The following is an 18,157-nucleotide window of genomic DNA, read 5'->3' as shown; positions in this document are numbered from 1 at the left end:
ACGTTTGAGTGTGACATGCACGTGTGCGTGATAGAGGGAAGGAGATAGGTTGAAAGAAAGTGGGAATGTCAACAGCATACTGACCTGAGTTCCCACCAATAAACTGATAAAGTAACATAGAATACTAAAACTCATTAGGGATAACTCGAACTAGCAAAGTTATCTGTATTCGAGTTCAAATCTTTCTTTCGTAGTTTAAATTAGATTTATAAAATCACTTGCTCGTTTGAGTGATGCAAGCATTCGTTAAAATCCAGAAAACTTTAAGAAAGAGTACAAACTTTTGATGAGTAAAATATGCAAACAACATCATTACCACCAACTGATTCTCGTTCTCATATGTCGCCAATATTGTAAGAAATAAATAGAAAAACACCAATACATCATATAATTTCTTACATTACATTAACATTTGCTTCACTTTCATTCAATTTTCAATTTAGGTTCAGAATATCTATAAATTATCTACTCACACCAGGAATATTAGCTGAAGCTGTTTTTTTCCTTTTTTTTTTATATAACAAAACTATATATTAATCTTATTTTGCTGCTTTGAAATTATTAATAATTCCAAAAATTATCCAGGCCTGCTGCTGCAGCTGGAGGATCTTGATCACCATATGGCCTTGTTGCCATTTCAAGATTGGACATGACTGAAGAGATTTCAGCGTTCATATCGCTTGTGAGGCCGGTTTCTTGGGACACACTCACTAGTTCCCTCTCTGTTTTGTAGCTCTGCTGCCTCATGTTTGCAGCATTGTTTTCTAACAAGGCCCTCAGGATGGACTGATCTTGCAGTATATCCGAACCGGGGAATTTGAAACTTGTCGAAGGGGGAGCATTATGAGCAGAGTAGAATGAATTGGGAAATGGGATTCTTGGGAAAAAGTTGGAAGAGTTTGAAGAAACACCAAAGAGAGGATTGTTGTTCATGTAATCAGCAATATTCCCTTGGTTTCTTTGAACATCAGTGGGATCAGGGTTGGAGAAGCAGGGCACGTAATGGGACTCAGAAGCAGGTTTGGCCTTGGGAGCGCTGTAGGGCGAAGAATCCATCAATGGTGGTAGGCCAGAAGAACCAATTTCATTTCCGAGAGAAGCCAAAGTCACAAATCCAGAAATATGGGTTTTCTTGCCACCAGAATTCTTTTCAAAAACTCTGCAAATCACCCATTCATTCTGCAGAGTGCAACACAAAAAAGGCACAAATAAAACTAGCATCAAAATACATGAACAAATAAAAAGGTCGTACCCAGTGCACAAGGCTCCCGCTTTACGCAGGGTCTGGGAGAGGTGAATGTCGGCTAGCCTTACCCCCATTTTATGGAGAGGCTGCTCCCAAGAAAATACATGAACAAATAAACATAGTAAAAACACAAGAAACTTACTGCAACGGAGATGCTACTGTGGAGGTATCTCAATCCAATCAAGAACAGCCATGTGCTTTAATTTCTTGTATAGCAGTGTATGTTCAGCCTGAGATACCGTCACAGTAACATCCCCGTTGCAAGAAATTCCATATCCAAAAACAAGAAAACAGGGGAAGAGCCATACCTTTGCAGTTTTGGGGAGGTTGTGAACAGAGAATTTACCATCCAATCTATATTCATGCATAACCCAGTTACTTTTTTCTCCTTTCGGGGCTCTTCCTTTGTAGAAAACCAAGGTTTTCTTCATCCCAACCAGAGATTTTGTACTGTAGATCTCCTTATCTTTCCCTGTGGCCTTCCAGTATCCGGCTTCGGTCGCCCTGTTAGTCCTCAGACCAGTTGGGTACTTTCTGTCTCTCACACAGAAAAAGTACCACTCCTTTTCTCCCATTTTCGCTTTCCCTTTTTCCGAACAACCGAAAACAAAAAAGTAAATCAAATCGAAACAAACAAAACCCAAAACAATTTGATCAAGACAGATTGTGTTACAGAAAGAAAACAATAGGGAAATTTTGTTTTAGGAAGCTTACGAGGCAATTGCCAAGGCTCTGACTTGTTCAAGTCCACCTCCCCCATGGCTTTACAAGAGAAGCTGGTATCAATAACCTTCTTGTGCAAGTAGTGGGAAATAAGCTCTTCATCGGTTGGATGGAAGCGAAACCCGGGTGGCAAATCGATCTGATCATCCTCCTCAACAATCCCAGCTGGAACGTTTTCCATTTCCTCCTTGTATGATACCCCCAATGATTCTTGTCTAAAACCCTTGATCCGAAAGCTTGGTTCCGATCGGAAAGCAGAGTATTTTCGCAATCCACCCTCAGTAGACTCCTCACAAACTCTCAAACTTCAATGGGTTCTCCTAACCAACAGCTTCAACTCCCCAAATCTTAAAACACCTTATAAAGAAAGCAGAACCAGATAAGACATGCAAAAAGTGCTTTTCCAAGGAACGAAAGAGAAATAAAGCTTAAGGAAAAGGGACAGGTAATTGGAAAAAGAGGAACGAAAGAAAAGAAGCCATAGAACAAATTGTATAAGCTGAAAGATGGATTCAGATGTTAAGACAAAGAAAAGCACTACGGGAAACAGAAGCCCCTAAATACTGGCGTGAGGAAGAAACGTGGAATGGAAGGCAACTTAGGTTGGTCGTTTTAGCTTCTCTTCAACTTTTTCTGTAATAATTCTACCCCATCATAAAAATTTGACCATCTAGACAAACAACCCATCCAAATACTATGCATGTAGCATTGATTTAATTACCACTAAATAATATACACCCTATCGCCTCTTCGACCGGTTTAAAATTTCAAACAAAGTATTTATCAAGCTCATTAATATGTGCCCTATCCTCTTTTTTGTACTTATTCATTTTCATATAAATGAATATCCTACTATTTCTATATAAAATAAAATAAAGTTTTTCCAAGACCATATGTTATGAAAATACTACCATACATGCTCCGGTGTATAACTGTATAATAAAGGGTCAAGATTTTCTTTTTTTATTTTGTCAAAAGTTCAGAGATCTAACAGTTTAAAATTCTTGTGCATACCTTATTCCGTTCACCAATTTAGTATGTTTCAATTTTGTGAATACATTATTTTGATTCTATTATTAAAGTTTAATTGATAAATCAAAAAGTTGATGACACTTTTTTTTTTTACTACATCGATATTTTTATATAGGAGGAAGAGTTCGGCTAAGTCACATAATGAGCAGCCTAATTTGGTATCGAATTTGTCATCCACAAGATTCGAACCTAATACCTCTCACTTTTCAAGTGGAAGAACTTCAAATTCGGGAGAGGAGGGTCACAAAGATGCTTGATTTCCACTATGACATAAGCCCTCTTCAAATTGGATTATATATTTTAAGTTCAGCCAATTATATTCATTGTGCGAGAGTGGATAGGACTCTGATGTTACTGGATATTTGTTGGTATTTGCATTCCTGAATCATCAGCACGCGTGACAAAGAGAGTGACAAGAAATAAATAAAAATAGTTTGAAGTATTTAGAAGAAGATTGGAATATAATCTGTTTTTGTTGAAAATAAAATTAGGGCATTCACGAAGATAAATATATATTTTATGTAAATATAGTGATACCAGCTGTGGAAGACTACAGAAGTTTTGCTGTGTCCAGCTCTCAAAATTAGTTAAAGCGCGCTTTATTCACTCGAAAATGACCTTTATAACCCTCTTATTTCTAAAGCATATTCCCAAAAAACAGATGAAAATGAGATTGAAGCAGACACTGCATGGACTTTCATGCAACTCTCACTGAAAAGTGACAACAACTAGGTCGAATCAAAAATATCAAAATTAAAATTTGCGCCACGTAGTCCGCGAATGATTTTTATCTGTCAGTTTCTTGAGAGAAATTGCATTATTTGTAGGGGTGGGCACTTAGAATCGAAAACCGAAACACGAACCAAATCGAATCGCACCGAACGGTTTTATTTTGCGGTTTTGGAACAGTTTCGGTTTTGAAACTGAACCGCAACATAGAAAACGGTTTGGTTTCGGTTTTGACTTTTGAAAACCGCACCGAAACCGAACCGCACCGCAAATATTAATAAACATTTAATTAAATGTCCATATTAAATTTCATGTTTAAATTGGTTGTTTGTTAGAATCCATGCACTTAGTATGGACTCAACCACACTAGAATATTATCATTCATCATTTTCTTTCGTTCATTAACTTGAAGGACCTTTGTCATTTTATACCATCACACACACACACACATATATGTACAAGGGTGGACTGATCTTGTTATCAAGAGTCGAACATGGATCTAATGAAGTTCACTCATTTGAAGCATGATATCACATATTCTAGTATGAAAGTTTCGCTCACGTTTAATGAATTCAAAGTTATTCAACTTGTATTATGTTATACCTTGTACAGGACACCATTTTGTTTCACAAACATGTTTTAACATCACAACTGCATGCAACATGCTAATTGTTTATATAACAAATGTCTTTTTCCTATTGCTACTGGGAAATGCTTATTAATATGTTAAATTGCAAATTGTACATTTTTTTCTTAAAAATCAAACCGAAACCGTTTGAAACCGCACCGAACCGAACCAAACGGTTTAGCTTCATTTCGGTTTTGGCTTCAAAACCACACCGAACGGAACTGCAAAAAATTTCGGTTTCACTCAAAACCGCACTGAACCAACCCGTGCCCACCCTTAATTATTTGTGCTCTAAATCCTAATTTGTTTACCAACTAACTCTTTGTCTCGCGGTAGTAGTGTTCTTAGAGTTGGACGACATTCTAAATTCTTTTCGCCCTAATTTACGAGATTGTGTAAAAGGTGGTGTTATCCACACACTTATTTTTACTTCTCACACACTTCTTTCAGTTTTCAGTTGTTGAATAGAATGAATTGAAGAAGATTAATAGAAAAAATTAACAAAAGTATATGAGAGGTAAAAGTGAGTGTGTCAATAGCACCATCCTTGTGTAAAATATGATCAACGTTAATTCACAAACTTCGTAATGAGCTAAAATTATGTTCTCTCTAAGCACCCTTATATATTGACCACAATAATTAATCAAAGTTTCAACTTGTTGCAATTAAGGGTGATACATGTAAAAGCTGAAGTGATTAAAGCCATTAGTGGTTAGTGGTTAGGTGAAAGAAAGTTATGAATGAATTTATTAATATATCTAAGCTAATTTGTCCTCTCTTTTAAGAAGATTAGTGCAATTTCAACTCTATGAACCTATAACGTTTGTTGTTTTTTCCTTTATGGTTAAATCAAATGAAAGTTTCAAATGCTGCTTTTTGAATTCTGATTTGACTTTATTTCATAAAAATCTTGAATAATGCTTAATTTGTACAAGTGATATGCAATGTATATTAATTTAATACGATCACATATTTCATAGTAATCACTAAATACTTGCAAAAAGTCTACAATTTCGAACAAATTCTCCATTTTGACATAATTTAGAGGCAATTCAGTATTTCGCATTGACTTATTTGTTTCTTAACTATTAATCACCATATTTTAAGTTATGACTGGGTCAAATATTGTGGTCATTCTAAGGGTGAAATCAAATCAGCTAAAATCTCTTGATAAATATTTTGTCATGTTGTCTACCCAAAACGAATCGGTTATTAATGGAGTTTGACTCTGGTGCGCACGTGTATTTCTGTAGTTCTTTGATCACTCATGTTATTGGGCGACTCTAAATTAACTCCCATTCTTTGTCAATTTAAAACTTAATCAACTTAAAAGGCTTAACTTGTTGCAGTTAAAATATAAGACATGTATAATTGTGTAAATCCTAGTAGATTGAGTCTATGAGTTTTACTTGTCTTACTTGTAAGACAAGTACGCCCATTATGTTTGCTGTAAATAAAGGCATAAAGTAAGAAGAAATAAGACGCAAAAAAATTTCTTACACTCTCTTTTCTCTTTCTCTCTCTCTTTGCCATCGCACCTATCCCTTTCCTTAAGTTAATGGAGCTTGACTCTGGTGCGCACCTGGATTTCTGTAATTCTTTGATCATTCATGTTGGGGACTTTAAGTTAACTAGCATTCTTTGTCAATTTAAAAGTTAATCAACTTAAGCCACTTAGTACTACGATCTAGTAATATTCATCTTCATTTGTAAGTGAGAGGTCTTAGGTTCGATTCTCGTCAAAGGCGAATTTGAACCACATTATTGCTAGGTTATTGTGAGGCTTAGCCACGCCCCAACTCCCTTAGTGTAGAGATTATCGTTTGTTTGAAAGAAAAAAAATTAATCAACTCAAAAGGCATAAATTGTTGTTTATTTAGAATTATAACACATGTGTAATTTGGTAAATCCTAGTAGATGATTCCTCTGTAATCTAGAAGATCTAGGCTTTCTTACTTGTGGGCAAGTAAGCTCGTTATATTTATTATAAATAAAGGCACAAAGTATGAGAAATATGACACAACCTGTCTTTTCTCTCTCCGCACCCTTCTCTCTCATCCAATTAAATTTAGGCCTACAACATAAATATTTTTGTTTTACTTCTAAAGTTGGCTAATGAGATGGATCCAACGGACTTTAGATTATATAATTTGAAAATTATATGTTATTAACACTTCAAAATAGTTAGCTTGCGGTTTTTTCTAACGAACAAAATAAGTGAGAAATGACGGAAATATCACTACGTTGAGGTTCAAGAACATTTCCCATTATTGGATCATTATTTTTTAAGTAAGTCTCGGAATTATTATTTTTCCCATAGGTTTTAGTATTAATATTTTCTCTTCACAAAAAAATAAAAATAAAAATCTCCATGTGCGTATGGAATGCGCATGCACGCCCTGACTTCCCCCTTTTGCACAATTATAGCAAGACTGACCTCCTTTTAAGGAAACAATTGCAAACTTCCAACCACGACTGGACATGTATGCCCTTAGCTTGTCTGAGGAATTTCAATCATGTAGGTCACCTCAAAAAATGGACCAATCAACCGTGTCCACGTCATGCCACGTATGTGACAAGAATGAAATAGACAGACACTGCCGTACCCGATCACAAGCCAACCACGAATTAGGTATATTCCCAAATGTCTAACCCTCTCTTTCGAAATTATTGCCCTAATTACGACCAGGAAAGAACAGCAATAATGAAACTGGTTCGTCTCAATCAATCAGCTAGGGTTTGACTGTTTACGTGGGTCCTGTTTCCTTTGTTGCAGCATGCGGTAGTGATAGAAACATACATATGGCAAGGACTGGTTGGTCAAGAAGGCAGGATGACCATAAGAAATAATGAGTTAGGCAAATGTCAGATGAAGGTCTCCATTAATATTATGAGCCGTTTTATTTTGAAGCTGTGGATGATCGACATTCATGGTTCGATCTGCCTAACTTGGGATGTGATTGCAGTGATCGACACTTGTATATATATGCTTTTTTTATATTGAAAATAACGGATACTTTGGATGCAATCCCTAATCCTTAACATTCTTTGACTAAAACCTTAATGGTATTCAAAGTTTGATCAAAGTCTATTGATTTTGTACACTTCATTATATTACAATTAATATTTATATTTTTATAGTTTTGACATTAATTGTTTGATATTTTATGAGATTTATAATCCTATAAATTTAAAATCTCTCATTATAATACTATTAGAAACGGTTACAATAAAAAAATTCAAACATTTTTATTGAATAAATGGATAAAAACTATGTAAAAATAATAAATAATAAATGGCAAAATAATGTATCCATAGTGTTAAAAATATTGTTACATTTCACATATAACAAAGTGGTACATTAATAAAGAAGGATGGGTACATTATAAATATTAGGGTACAGATAAAAGATTAAAAAATGAGGAGTACAAATCAATTTAAAAAATATATAGGCGCTAAAAGAAATTAATACATGGGTACAAAATAAAACTAAAAAGAAAATAATACAAATTTAAAAAAATGTTGTAGATTAAAAGTGGGTACAAACTAAAAATATAAATATATGATACAAAGTTTAGGCATAAAACATAAATATACCATATGTAATTTTTCTATCTTTGATTAAATATACAATATCACGTAACGGTATACACATGGGTACAAACATAAACAAAACATAAAAAAATACGGGCACAAAAAGAAGCTAATATATGGGTACAAATTAAAAATGAAAAAAAAATGGTACAAATTAAACATTGGTACAAACTAAAAATAAAAATATATGATAAAAAATTTAGCCATAAATATAAATATACTAATTGTAACATTTTTAACACTAAAGGAATATTTTTAAAAATAAAAATATTTTATTATTCAAATAATTAATGATGTTATTAATGTGAACACGGAAAATTCCTGAAACGAAAGAGACAAGAACAACGTGCACAAAATAATATTTGTGTTTGATGATTTTGGGTTACAATCTCTCTCAAATTTGATCCTCTGATTCGATCTCCGTAAGGTGTTGATTTGTGGATGTTTCGTTGATCCAAGGGCCGTCGAGGCTTGATCTTGGATGAACTGTTGGAAGTTTCTTCAAGGGGTCGTGGGCTTGATCTTGAGGATGAGTGTTTCTTCAAGGGCCGTTAAGGTTTGATCTTGAATAACGGTGATGAACGGATCTTCAAGGGCTTTTGGGCTTGATCTTGAAGAACGGTTGGATGTGTGGATTTGTTGATGTTGTTGATCCAAGGGCCGTCGGGGCTTGATCTTGGATGAACGGATGATGAACGATGGTGCTTTCTTCAAGGGCCGTCGGGGCTTGATCTTGAATTGGTGGAAGTTCTTCAAGGGCCTTTGGGGCTTGATCTTGAATTGGTGGATTGTTGATCCAAGGGCCGTCGGGGCTTGATCTTGGAAGAACGATGAACGAAGAACGAAGAACACTTTCTTCGAGGGCCGTCGGGGCTTGATCTTGAAGAATAATGATGAACGGATCTTCAAGGGCTTTTGGGCTTGATCTTGAAGATGGATGATTGTTGATCCAAGGGCCGTCGGGGCTTGATCTTGGGATGAACAGTTGTGTGGATTTATTGATGTTGTTGATCCAAAGGGCTGTTGGGGCTTGATCTTAGGATGAACAGTTGTGTGGATTTGTTGATGTTGTTGATCCAAAGGGTCGTTGGGGCTTGATCTTAGGATGAACAGTTATGTGGATTTGGTGATGTTGTTGATCCAAAAGGGCCGTCGGGGCTTGATCTTAGGATGAACAGTTGTGTGGATTTGTTGAACACTTTCTTCAAGGGCCGTCGAGGCTTGATCTTGAATTGGTGGAAGTTCTTCAAGGGCCGTTAGGGCTTGATCTTGAAGGAGGAATTTCTTCAAGGGCCGTTGGGGCTTGATCTTGAAGGAGGATTTGACGAAGAACGAAGAGGGCCTTCTTGATCCTTCGGGATTTGCTTGAATTTGGGAGGTTGGATGCTTGAAAGCTTTAGAGTTTCAAAGCTTCAAGGATTTTGGATGTGTGGGGAGTATTCTCTTCCATTTTGGGAGTAGAGAAATGTATTTGTGAATTGGTTGATGATACCTTGATGTAGAAGCCTATTTATAGGCTTTGAGAATGAATCACCACCACAAAATATTTTTTTCTTTTCCAAGCACCATTGCCTAATTTCCCACTTAATACAATTTTAAACTTGAAGTGGTAATTTTATGGCCTAATTTTCCACTTAATATCATTTTAAACTTGATATGTGCATGCTTTGTCATTGCCCAAAATGAGAAGAAAACCTTGTTTTGATCTTCAATGGATTGAAATGTGCTTGCCTTGTCATTGCCCAAAATGAGAAGAAAAACTTGTGTAATCCTCCAAGGGTATTTCTTTTTATTTTGTTGAGTCACACACCATGTGTACAATTTGTATGACACGTGGCATATGCCATGTATGCCTTGACACGTCAAAATTTTAATGCGTTGGTGAACATTTATTTCACCGCAATTTCGATGTCTACAATTAATACCCAAGGACCTTGATCAAAAATTGAAAATGAATAGGATTTTAATCAATGAAGTAGTAAAAAGAAGGATGTGAACCTAATTTCTCCTTAAAATAAACTTTGTAGATAAGGATTATGCGATATCAGCTCTTTGTCAACTGCCATGCGAGAGGCACCCATCCTCTATTGAAAGAGAAAAGACCGTTGCATCCAGAAACCTCCCGCCCGTCCCCCCTCTACTAGGTTTTATTAATAATATGAAGAGAAAGGAAAAGTAAAACAAATGGGAGATTAGGCCAACGCCTGCTGAAAACAATTAACAAAAGCAATATGTTCTAGTTCATGAATACTCCAGCTTTATTCACTTGAAGTTGTTTTCCATAATTTAGATGTTCATATATATATATGTGTGTGTGTGTGTGTGTGTGTGTGTGTGTGTGTGTGTGTGTGTGTGTGTGTATTCGTAAATGTAATGTACGTGGCTCCTTTGCAATCGTAATTAGTATACGTATTTTATTGTGATTCAAAACATCCCATTTTGTTATCACTGGATTCTTCTAATTTTAAAAGCAATAATGGATTCAGATTTAGTAAGCAATCTTTGTTGGCTTACAATACAGCAGAAATGAAAGGAGTTATGGGTTGGTGGATAGAAATTTTGTTTTACATATAATGCACCTAAACGACGTACTTGTTGTGAGGATGTGGAGATTTTTGTTTTTTTGTTTTTTTTTTTTAATTTCGGAAAGTTAAAAAATTGTTGCATGAGCTTATAATTTTTTGGGTGAAGTACTGATTTAGTCTCATAGCTATCACTTCAGTGCAAAATTAGGTTTCTGAATTATTTTTTTGGCAAAATAAGTCCATAAATTCATTAAAAAGTGCTAATTTCATCCCTACTACTATATTCAAAGTTATTTTATCCAATTTTTCATTAACTTAAGTCACTTGACACACTATAGAGTGTAATACCATTTTTTTTCTTGCCTATAAGCCCTTAACATTTCATATAGGTTGCACCATTTTTTTTCTCGCCTATAAGCCCTTAACATTTCATATAGGTTGCGAATCTAATGTCTAATTTACCCTCTAAAGTAACTCCATACACTATTTCTTTATGTAAAATTACTAATATACCCTCCAATACACATGCAAGTAACATGAATTAAATTGATTGAAAACTAAATATAGTAGCTTCAAATATAATATTAGGGATGTAATTGACAAATTTTTATAATTCAAAGACTCATTTTTTCTGAAGAAAAAAAGAAGTTAGGGACCTAATTGTCACTTAGGTGATAATTCATGGACTAAATTGGTAGTTCATCCTAATTTTTTAGTGTCAAGTTATCTTGAGTGCGATCGACCTCATGTATTTTTTATAGTATATGAGTGTGCATGTTCGACCATAAGCTCAACGACCATACATACTCCACGTCATTTTATATCAAGGCAATTCAATGGCGGAGCCACCCACAAGGCTAAGGTGGGCTATAGCTCAAGGAGGTTTTCTGTAAGGGTAGTGCTATTCATGCACTCATTTTTACTTCTCACACCCTTCTCTCAATTTTCGACTATTGGATAAAATGAATTGAAAATGGTCAATGGCAAAAAATTAATAAGTGTGTGTTGGAGGTAAAAATGAGTGTGAATAACACTATTCTTTTGTAATCTCATGCTTATAGGCCATTCAATTTCAATACAGGTTATTATTTAATGTATATTTAGTAGAGGATAGGTAATAAATAATAAGTTTGGGGTGTGTTATTTACACACCCCTTTTTACTTCTCACACACCCTCTTAATTTCCGGCCATCAGATCAAATGAATTAAAGAAGATCAAATGACATAAATTAATGAGGGGTGTGTGAGAGGTAAAAAAAGGTGTGTAGATATCACACCCCATAAGTTTTATGCTAAAAATTATAAATTAGTTTTATCTCCCATCCTTTATCCTATTTGTAAAAGAAAAAGACCATTCACCCTATGCGATTTAGCCTCTGTGCTTCTTACTCAAGAAAAGAAAAATAATTTTTTAAATCCACAAGTAAATCCCTATGTCCGCAATTTCTTACTTTCCGTTGCGATTTTCCAATGAAGTCACCTTTGGTACATTCTTAATCTCTTTATTTACTTATTCTTGATTTAATTAATAGGTTAAGTATTTATATTGTCCTTGAATATATTGGCTAGGTTATGATTTTGAGAATAATTTATATTCTATTGTTGTTCTTTTATATTGATTACTATATAATTTTATATTAGCAAAAAAATAAACATTTGATTTTATCGACTAATTTCAGTTAGCCCACCCAAAGAAAAAATCCTGACTCCGCCCTTGCAAGACTTTGCTCCCTACAATCATTGAAGCTTCCTTTACCCATGCTTGCCGACAAGCTAATGGAATTGCTCATAGACTTGCTCATTTTGGTCTTACGCTTAATCATGACTGTACTTGGGACATTCCCCCGCTCCCCCCAGCAGGTTTAATCATGGACGCCCTCATAGAAAGATGTTCCTGGCCATGATTAACCTTGTAATGATTTTGGTTATGAATATATCATCTATCGTTTCATTTTTTTTAAGTACAGTACGACATTTCGCCTTCATATATATAATCCCACTGTCATTCCCTATGTGAGATATAAAAAAAAAGTTGCAAAGAAACAAAAAGTTGTAATATTTTGGAAATCATGACTCAGTGTTATGTAGATTTCTAAGATGATTTGGCGTAATCCATTTGGCCTAATCCTAACTCCTCTTATTAGGAGGAGATTATGATGATTGACAATTTTCCTTGACTCTCCACTCATTAGTTGTAATGAACACATCTACTTGAAGAAAATTAATTAAGCAGAAATTTAAACAGCCAATTAGTTTAAGCCAACCTTAAATTAAGGGGTTTTGAAAGTTTAATTTACTGAAAGTCAAATAGAAGCAAAGCTAATAAAGTAATCAAGAGACGATCATTAAGTAAAACAAATGTGTTGTTTTCACATTATATTCATCAGATTTTGATGACCAGAAAGCGAGACCCACAAGGATCTGATATGAAGTAAGCTAATGCAGACGTGTCTGTAGGCAAAAGTTGAACCAAATAAAGAAGAAGAATAAACATTCCACAAACTAAGATATTTTGTTTGAAAGCCACAAATTAAACGGTATAATTAAGTTGCAGCCCTTATTTAATTATGTTGTAGTACTGGCAGCCCTTATTTAATTATGTTAAACATATTTAAGTAAGCTAGGGGCCCGGAAAGTAGTTGAGAAAAAGAGGGAAAGAGACACATAGAAAAAGAAATAAGGATCTAAAAAACTTGTGCATTTAACAAATGCTAATTGAAAAAACTTTTATATGTACAACTAATTTAAAAAGAAAAAAGAAAAAGAAAAAAAAGAAGAAGATCAATTAGCAAATACCAACTACGTTTAACAGGATTCCGTCAACTTAAACGATTCATTGATAATAATTCAAACTTAATATTTTGACCATTTGGTTCAAATAATCGAGCCAATACATGATGATGGAGACCATGTATATTTCCATTAATCTGGTTAGGGTTTTAAGTAATTATTGTGTGAATAAAATTATCTCAAATTGGTACAACCAATTCATGTATTATAGTACATAGATGGGCGACGAGTTTATAGTTATAAAGTATAATATCAATATAGATTAATGTTAGGTAGATCAATTTTTTGGACGAAATATGCAAACCATGTGATGTATGACACCAATAGAAAATAAGCATGTTAATCAACATTTAAGTGATAATTTAATCATCAATAACCATGCACGTCATATAGTTTACAAAATATAGTTTAAATAGATAGTTTGTCTAGCATTACCCATTAATATATATCCACAAATATTATAACTCGTATACTAATCGTGAAGATGCTCCATTATCCATCAATATTTAAAAATCTAAGTACCATAATAATTGCCGCAATTACATTCAAGAGATTGACAACAATCTCTAATAATTGCAATGGATGGAGTAGCATATAAATATATATTTCAAGTGTATATGGAGGTATGGTTGGACAAGGGTGACCACAGAAATTGCGATTTGTGACAAATAAAGTAGTGAAACAAAGCATATGAAGCCAACAATCACATAATAATAAATTAGCTAACCTTGATGTCATGAAAAGTTTGATTGCCTAGGGTTTCAAGTCTATATTATTCCATGAGACAGGTTTGCATTTTAGAGACTAAGAAAATATACATCCCTTCAAATGTACCCTCACAATGGAGCATATATAATTTTAGTTTAATTAGAGAACAGAAAATTTAAACTTGGGATGTTTTCCAATAAAGCAGAGAGACAACTAGTTGGTTTTTATTTATTTTTTCATTATCTCTTTAATTTTCATTTTCAATGCGTTAACAAATGAGTTTTAAATTATCATGATATAGACTTTATCGACCAACTAAACCTGGCTTTTTAATCCCAAAGATTAGGCCGGTTGAGCCACGTCGAATTAGACTAAACTAAATGATTTTTTTTTTTAATTCCCAGTGTGTCTAAATGTGGATTGGCTTCAAATGCATTTCATGCTTGAAGTAAAAGCTATTGCTTTTAGGCTCTAATTATGATTGATGAAGACATAAAGTGATCAATAATTCATCAAAGCCAAATCAATTATAGACGAATATCAACTTCAATGAACTCGAATTGTCTTGTACAGATTGCCATAAACGGAGGCCAATTTAGTCAAGTTAGCTAATATGTAGATACTAAAGTACTATTCTGTAGATCTGGACGTAGCCAAATTAGATGGTGTAATGCGCTTCTCATCTGTATATATCAAAGTTTGAATCTCTCCCCTGGAATTTAGTTTAGATCGTTTTCTCTTCTTTTGCCCACTTAGCCACTAAGAAATTACACTCAGCTCTAAGCAAGATAATTTCAATTAGTTGGTTTGGTTTTCAAGCATAAGGCCCATGTGTAAAACAGCCTAACACTGCCATAACAAGGAATGAGTAAATAGAAAAGTACTTGTGAGCTTCTTCTACGCACACCAACAGGGCTAAAAAGCTCTTTTGGGCATGTGGGTAGTAAAGCATTTTCCTTGTGCAATGTAACAACTGAAGCTCATAAATTTTAAGAAAGCCAAAGTAGAAATGTCCATTTGATTTGAGTTGTGGCTTTATTGGGTACACTTTTTTCTTCAAAAGTGCTTCTTGGTTTGTATCAGTCAACATGTTTTTCCAGAGAAGCTATCGATTTTGTTTTTTCCATGGCCTTCTGGATAGCTTTCAAAGTCCCTAATAGTCTGTTTTCAAAAGTGCTTCTTGGATGAATGCATTTATCTTTCCAAGCAGAGTCCCATGTGAATAAATAAATTCAGGACAGGAAAGATAGTTCAGAAATCGCAAAACCACTCATTTTTCATCTATGAAGGCAAACCACATAACAGGTTGAACTTTATTGCATGCAAAATTAAACTTTTAAAGTCCAACCCAAAAGCATCCATTCAAACAAGGAAAAAGTAAATCCAAAGTATTCGTCTGAAAAAGGAAAAGGTAAACCACATGAGAGACTTGCACAGTAATCGCATACACATAACTGATGATACTAACAGGTGTTGTGTATTAGTAAGCTATAAGCTCTTTGGGATGATAGTTGGGTGTAATAAGGAGAAATTTTTAGTTGTAACGGAAATATAGATGGTACATTATGTGTTTTTATGCAAGTAGTGAAATTTTTTAATTTTTAAGTTATTAATCTTTTAACACACATAACCTATAATTTCTATAAAAACATGTGATGTACCACCTTTTATGATAGAGACACTGAAAAATCTCTATAACTGAGGATATTTGCTATTAGTATATCTCTGAAACGAGGTGGTGTCAGGTGTTGCTTAGGAAACTGTGATCTCTTTATGGGGAGATTCTTTGAATGATCCCCTCTTTTTCATAGACAACAATATTCTACTCAAGGGGGAAGGAAAAGGATCCACTCCGAACCTTAGGTATTGTTTGGTATGTGGGACGAGACGGAATAGAGTGGGACGAGACGTTTCGTCTCATGTTTGGTGAATGCGTTGTTCCACGAGATGAGTTTTGGGTAAATTTTCATTCTGCCTAAACTCCTGGAACGATTCGTTCCACATCCGTGGAATACAAAATTATAACATCTCCGTCTCCTTCTTATTCCTCTTTGTTTCCATCCGAGGGCATCTTTGCTTCCTCTTCATTCCATCTTGTCCGGTCCCGTCCCATTTCGTTCCGTCCTGTCTGCTTACCAAACGATACCTTAGTGTCCAGAGCCTCCTCATCAAACAATCTGGGCCGTATAAATTAAATCCAACGGTTTCTATTAATTCATTTTTCTGGCCCACCACACACAATCGACGACCTTGATTTGACTTGCACACCAATCAATGACCCATATTGCTTGATGAGGAGGCTTTGGACACTAAGATTCGGAGCAAATCCTCTTCCAAGGGGGAAGATAAGTCACAAAATGAATTTGTCATAGTTACGTATTGAACTCACCATGGACTTGAATATGAGGCCTCACATTTACCAATGGAGAGAAATATTGCCACAATGTATTGTTAGTAGCTTGTATGTAATCTCTTCACCTGCCACGAGGTGTTGTGTGTTATTTTCTGTAGATTTCATCCTGAAATAATTTAATCCAAAACGGATATAGAGAACAAGGCCCATCAAAAGTTGAAGGCCCAAGAACAGAAAGGCCTCAACCAAACTTTTGTTATCGTTTCATGTTTTCTGCAAAACTTGCTATTTGATGCAACGTTTGGCTGGATTTGTAACTTTGTTCTCACACGATGGCATCTCCAAGAAGAACACAACTTGGCTGCTCACATTTCAACACGAGGTCTGCTTACACCCATGTCCACTCGAGATTGGGTGTAAGCAAGACCTCCTGCTGAAATATTCAGCAGCGAAGTCTCCTTCCTCCAAGAAATACTCGTTGTCCGTTTATATATGACCGTTAACCACCTTTGGCACCTAAATTCAAAAACTCTGTCGCCAAAGCTAAAGAAAGACATGTAAGAATAATCTGACCTTTAAAAACAATGAAGAAGATGAAGATATAGCCAACTTCAATGGTAAACTTCTCTCTTGCAAAAATAATATGCTTGACTTTCAATAGGTCTAAGCCCAATAATGAGGCAGTTTTTTATAGGAGCAGTGACCACTATTTATATATAGAAACAATCCATATGATTCTCCTATTAGAATCCTTATAGGAAACTAACATCGTCTCCCAGTTGTAATAAGTGAGTAATTTAGGATCAATTCCCAATTTCAATCGTATATAAACTAGGACATCCAAACCTCTTTCAATAAGACTTTTCTAAACCAATTTGCACTAAAATATCTAGCCAAAATACTCCTACACTTATGCTTATATTTTAACATTCTCCCACTTGAGCATAAGGTAAAAGTGTTGCACAGGTTTTTAAAATCATTTTAGAAGTGATCACTAAGTTTTAAACCAAAATAGTTTATCATCACAAAAAAATTTACCAATGCATTTCAAATTATAGAATCAAAGAATCACTACTACAATTATAATGCATAACGGATTCCAATATTACAGATATCCAATTTGCATCGATATTGTGTTCAACTGTCAAAGCAAACTCAATATCATTATTCCTACTTATGTAGCCAAACTTAACAACAATAATGTTAAGCTTTAGTTAACAACAAATGGGTAATAAAGTAATAATTCAACCGGTTAATGAATCAAACCACAGTTTGATTCATATGCATCAAAATGAATTATAACTTCATAAGAAACATGAACTAACTAGCTTAACAAAACCAAAATCAATTTCTCCCACTCATCCATGCCAAACTCAATATTAATAAATAATACTTTGTTCCAATAATCTTATTACTCAAGCGTAATGAATAACTGATCATCATTCAACTAATTGCTTAAACAAAAATCTTAAAAAGATCTATAAGCAACAACATAAATGATTATATTACAATTCCGCTAGCTGCCTTGTCAAACAGAAACGACTTTAAAGCATCAAGTAATTGGATAAGCACATCTAGCATGAGGTTCTCCAACACGAGTTTCTATGAAGCACATTTAAACTTTTCTGATAAATGTGATCAAGAATGTTTTTGGTTGTTAGAAAGGGAAGAGGATTCTCGCCAAATCCTCTTTGTGGGTCTCGAAGATCCGTATTTGAGTTTTTTTTTTAAATTACAATAATTTTTAACCACACGATATATGATAAATGAATGTGATTGGAGAATTCCAAGATCATCATTGTGAGGATCCAGCGAGGAACCTCTCTAAG

General features: G+C 34.6%; 1 protein-coding gene across 1 annotated transcript; it reads right to left on the bottom strand.

The window, feature by feature from the left end:
• Positions 1–312: 312 nt before the first annotated feature.
• On the bottom strand, positions 313–2,721 carry LOC103455367 (NAC domain-containing protein 100-like). The gene is made up of 3 exons (XM_008394952.4): positions 1,961–2,721; positions 1,555–1,832; positions 313–1,179 (listed from the first exon to the last, which is right to left on the bottom strand). The coding sequence occupies exons 1-3, from the start codon at positions 2,148–2,150 to the stop codon at positions 562–564; spliced, it is 1,086 nt and encodes a 361-aa protein (XP_008393174.2). The 5' UTR covers positions 2,151–2,721; the 3' UTR covers positions 313–561.
• Between the last annotated feature and the right edge of the window lie 15,436 nt (positions 2,722–18,157).

Source organism: Malus domestica, chromosome 14, assembly GCF_042453785.1.
Source record: "Malus domestica chromosome 14, GDT2T_hap1".
Taxonomy (NCBI): domain Eukaryota; kingdom Viridiplantae; phylum Streptophyta; class Magnoliopsida; order Rosales; family Rosaceae; genus Malus; species Malus domestica.
The sequence above is the reverse complement of the archived record's forward strand: the minus strand, read 5'-3'. Positions and strand labels throughout refer to the sequence as shown.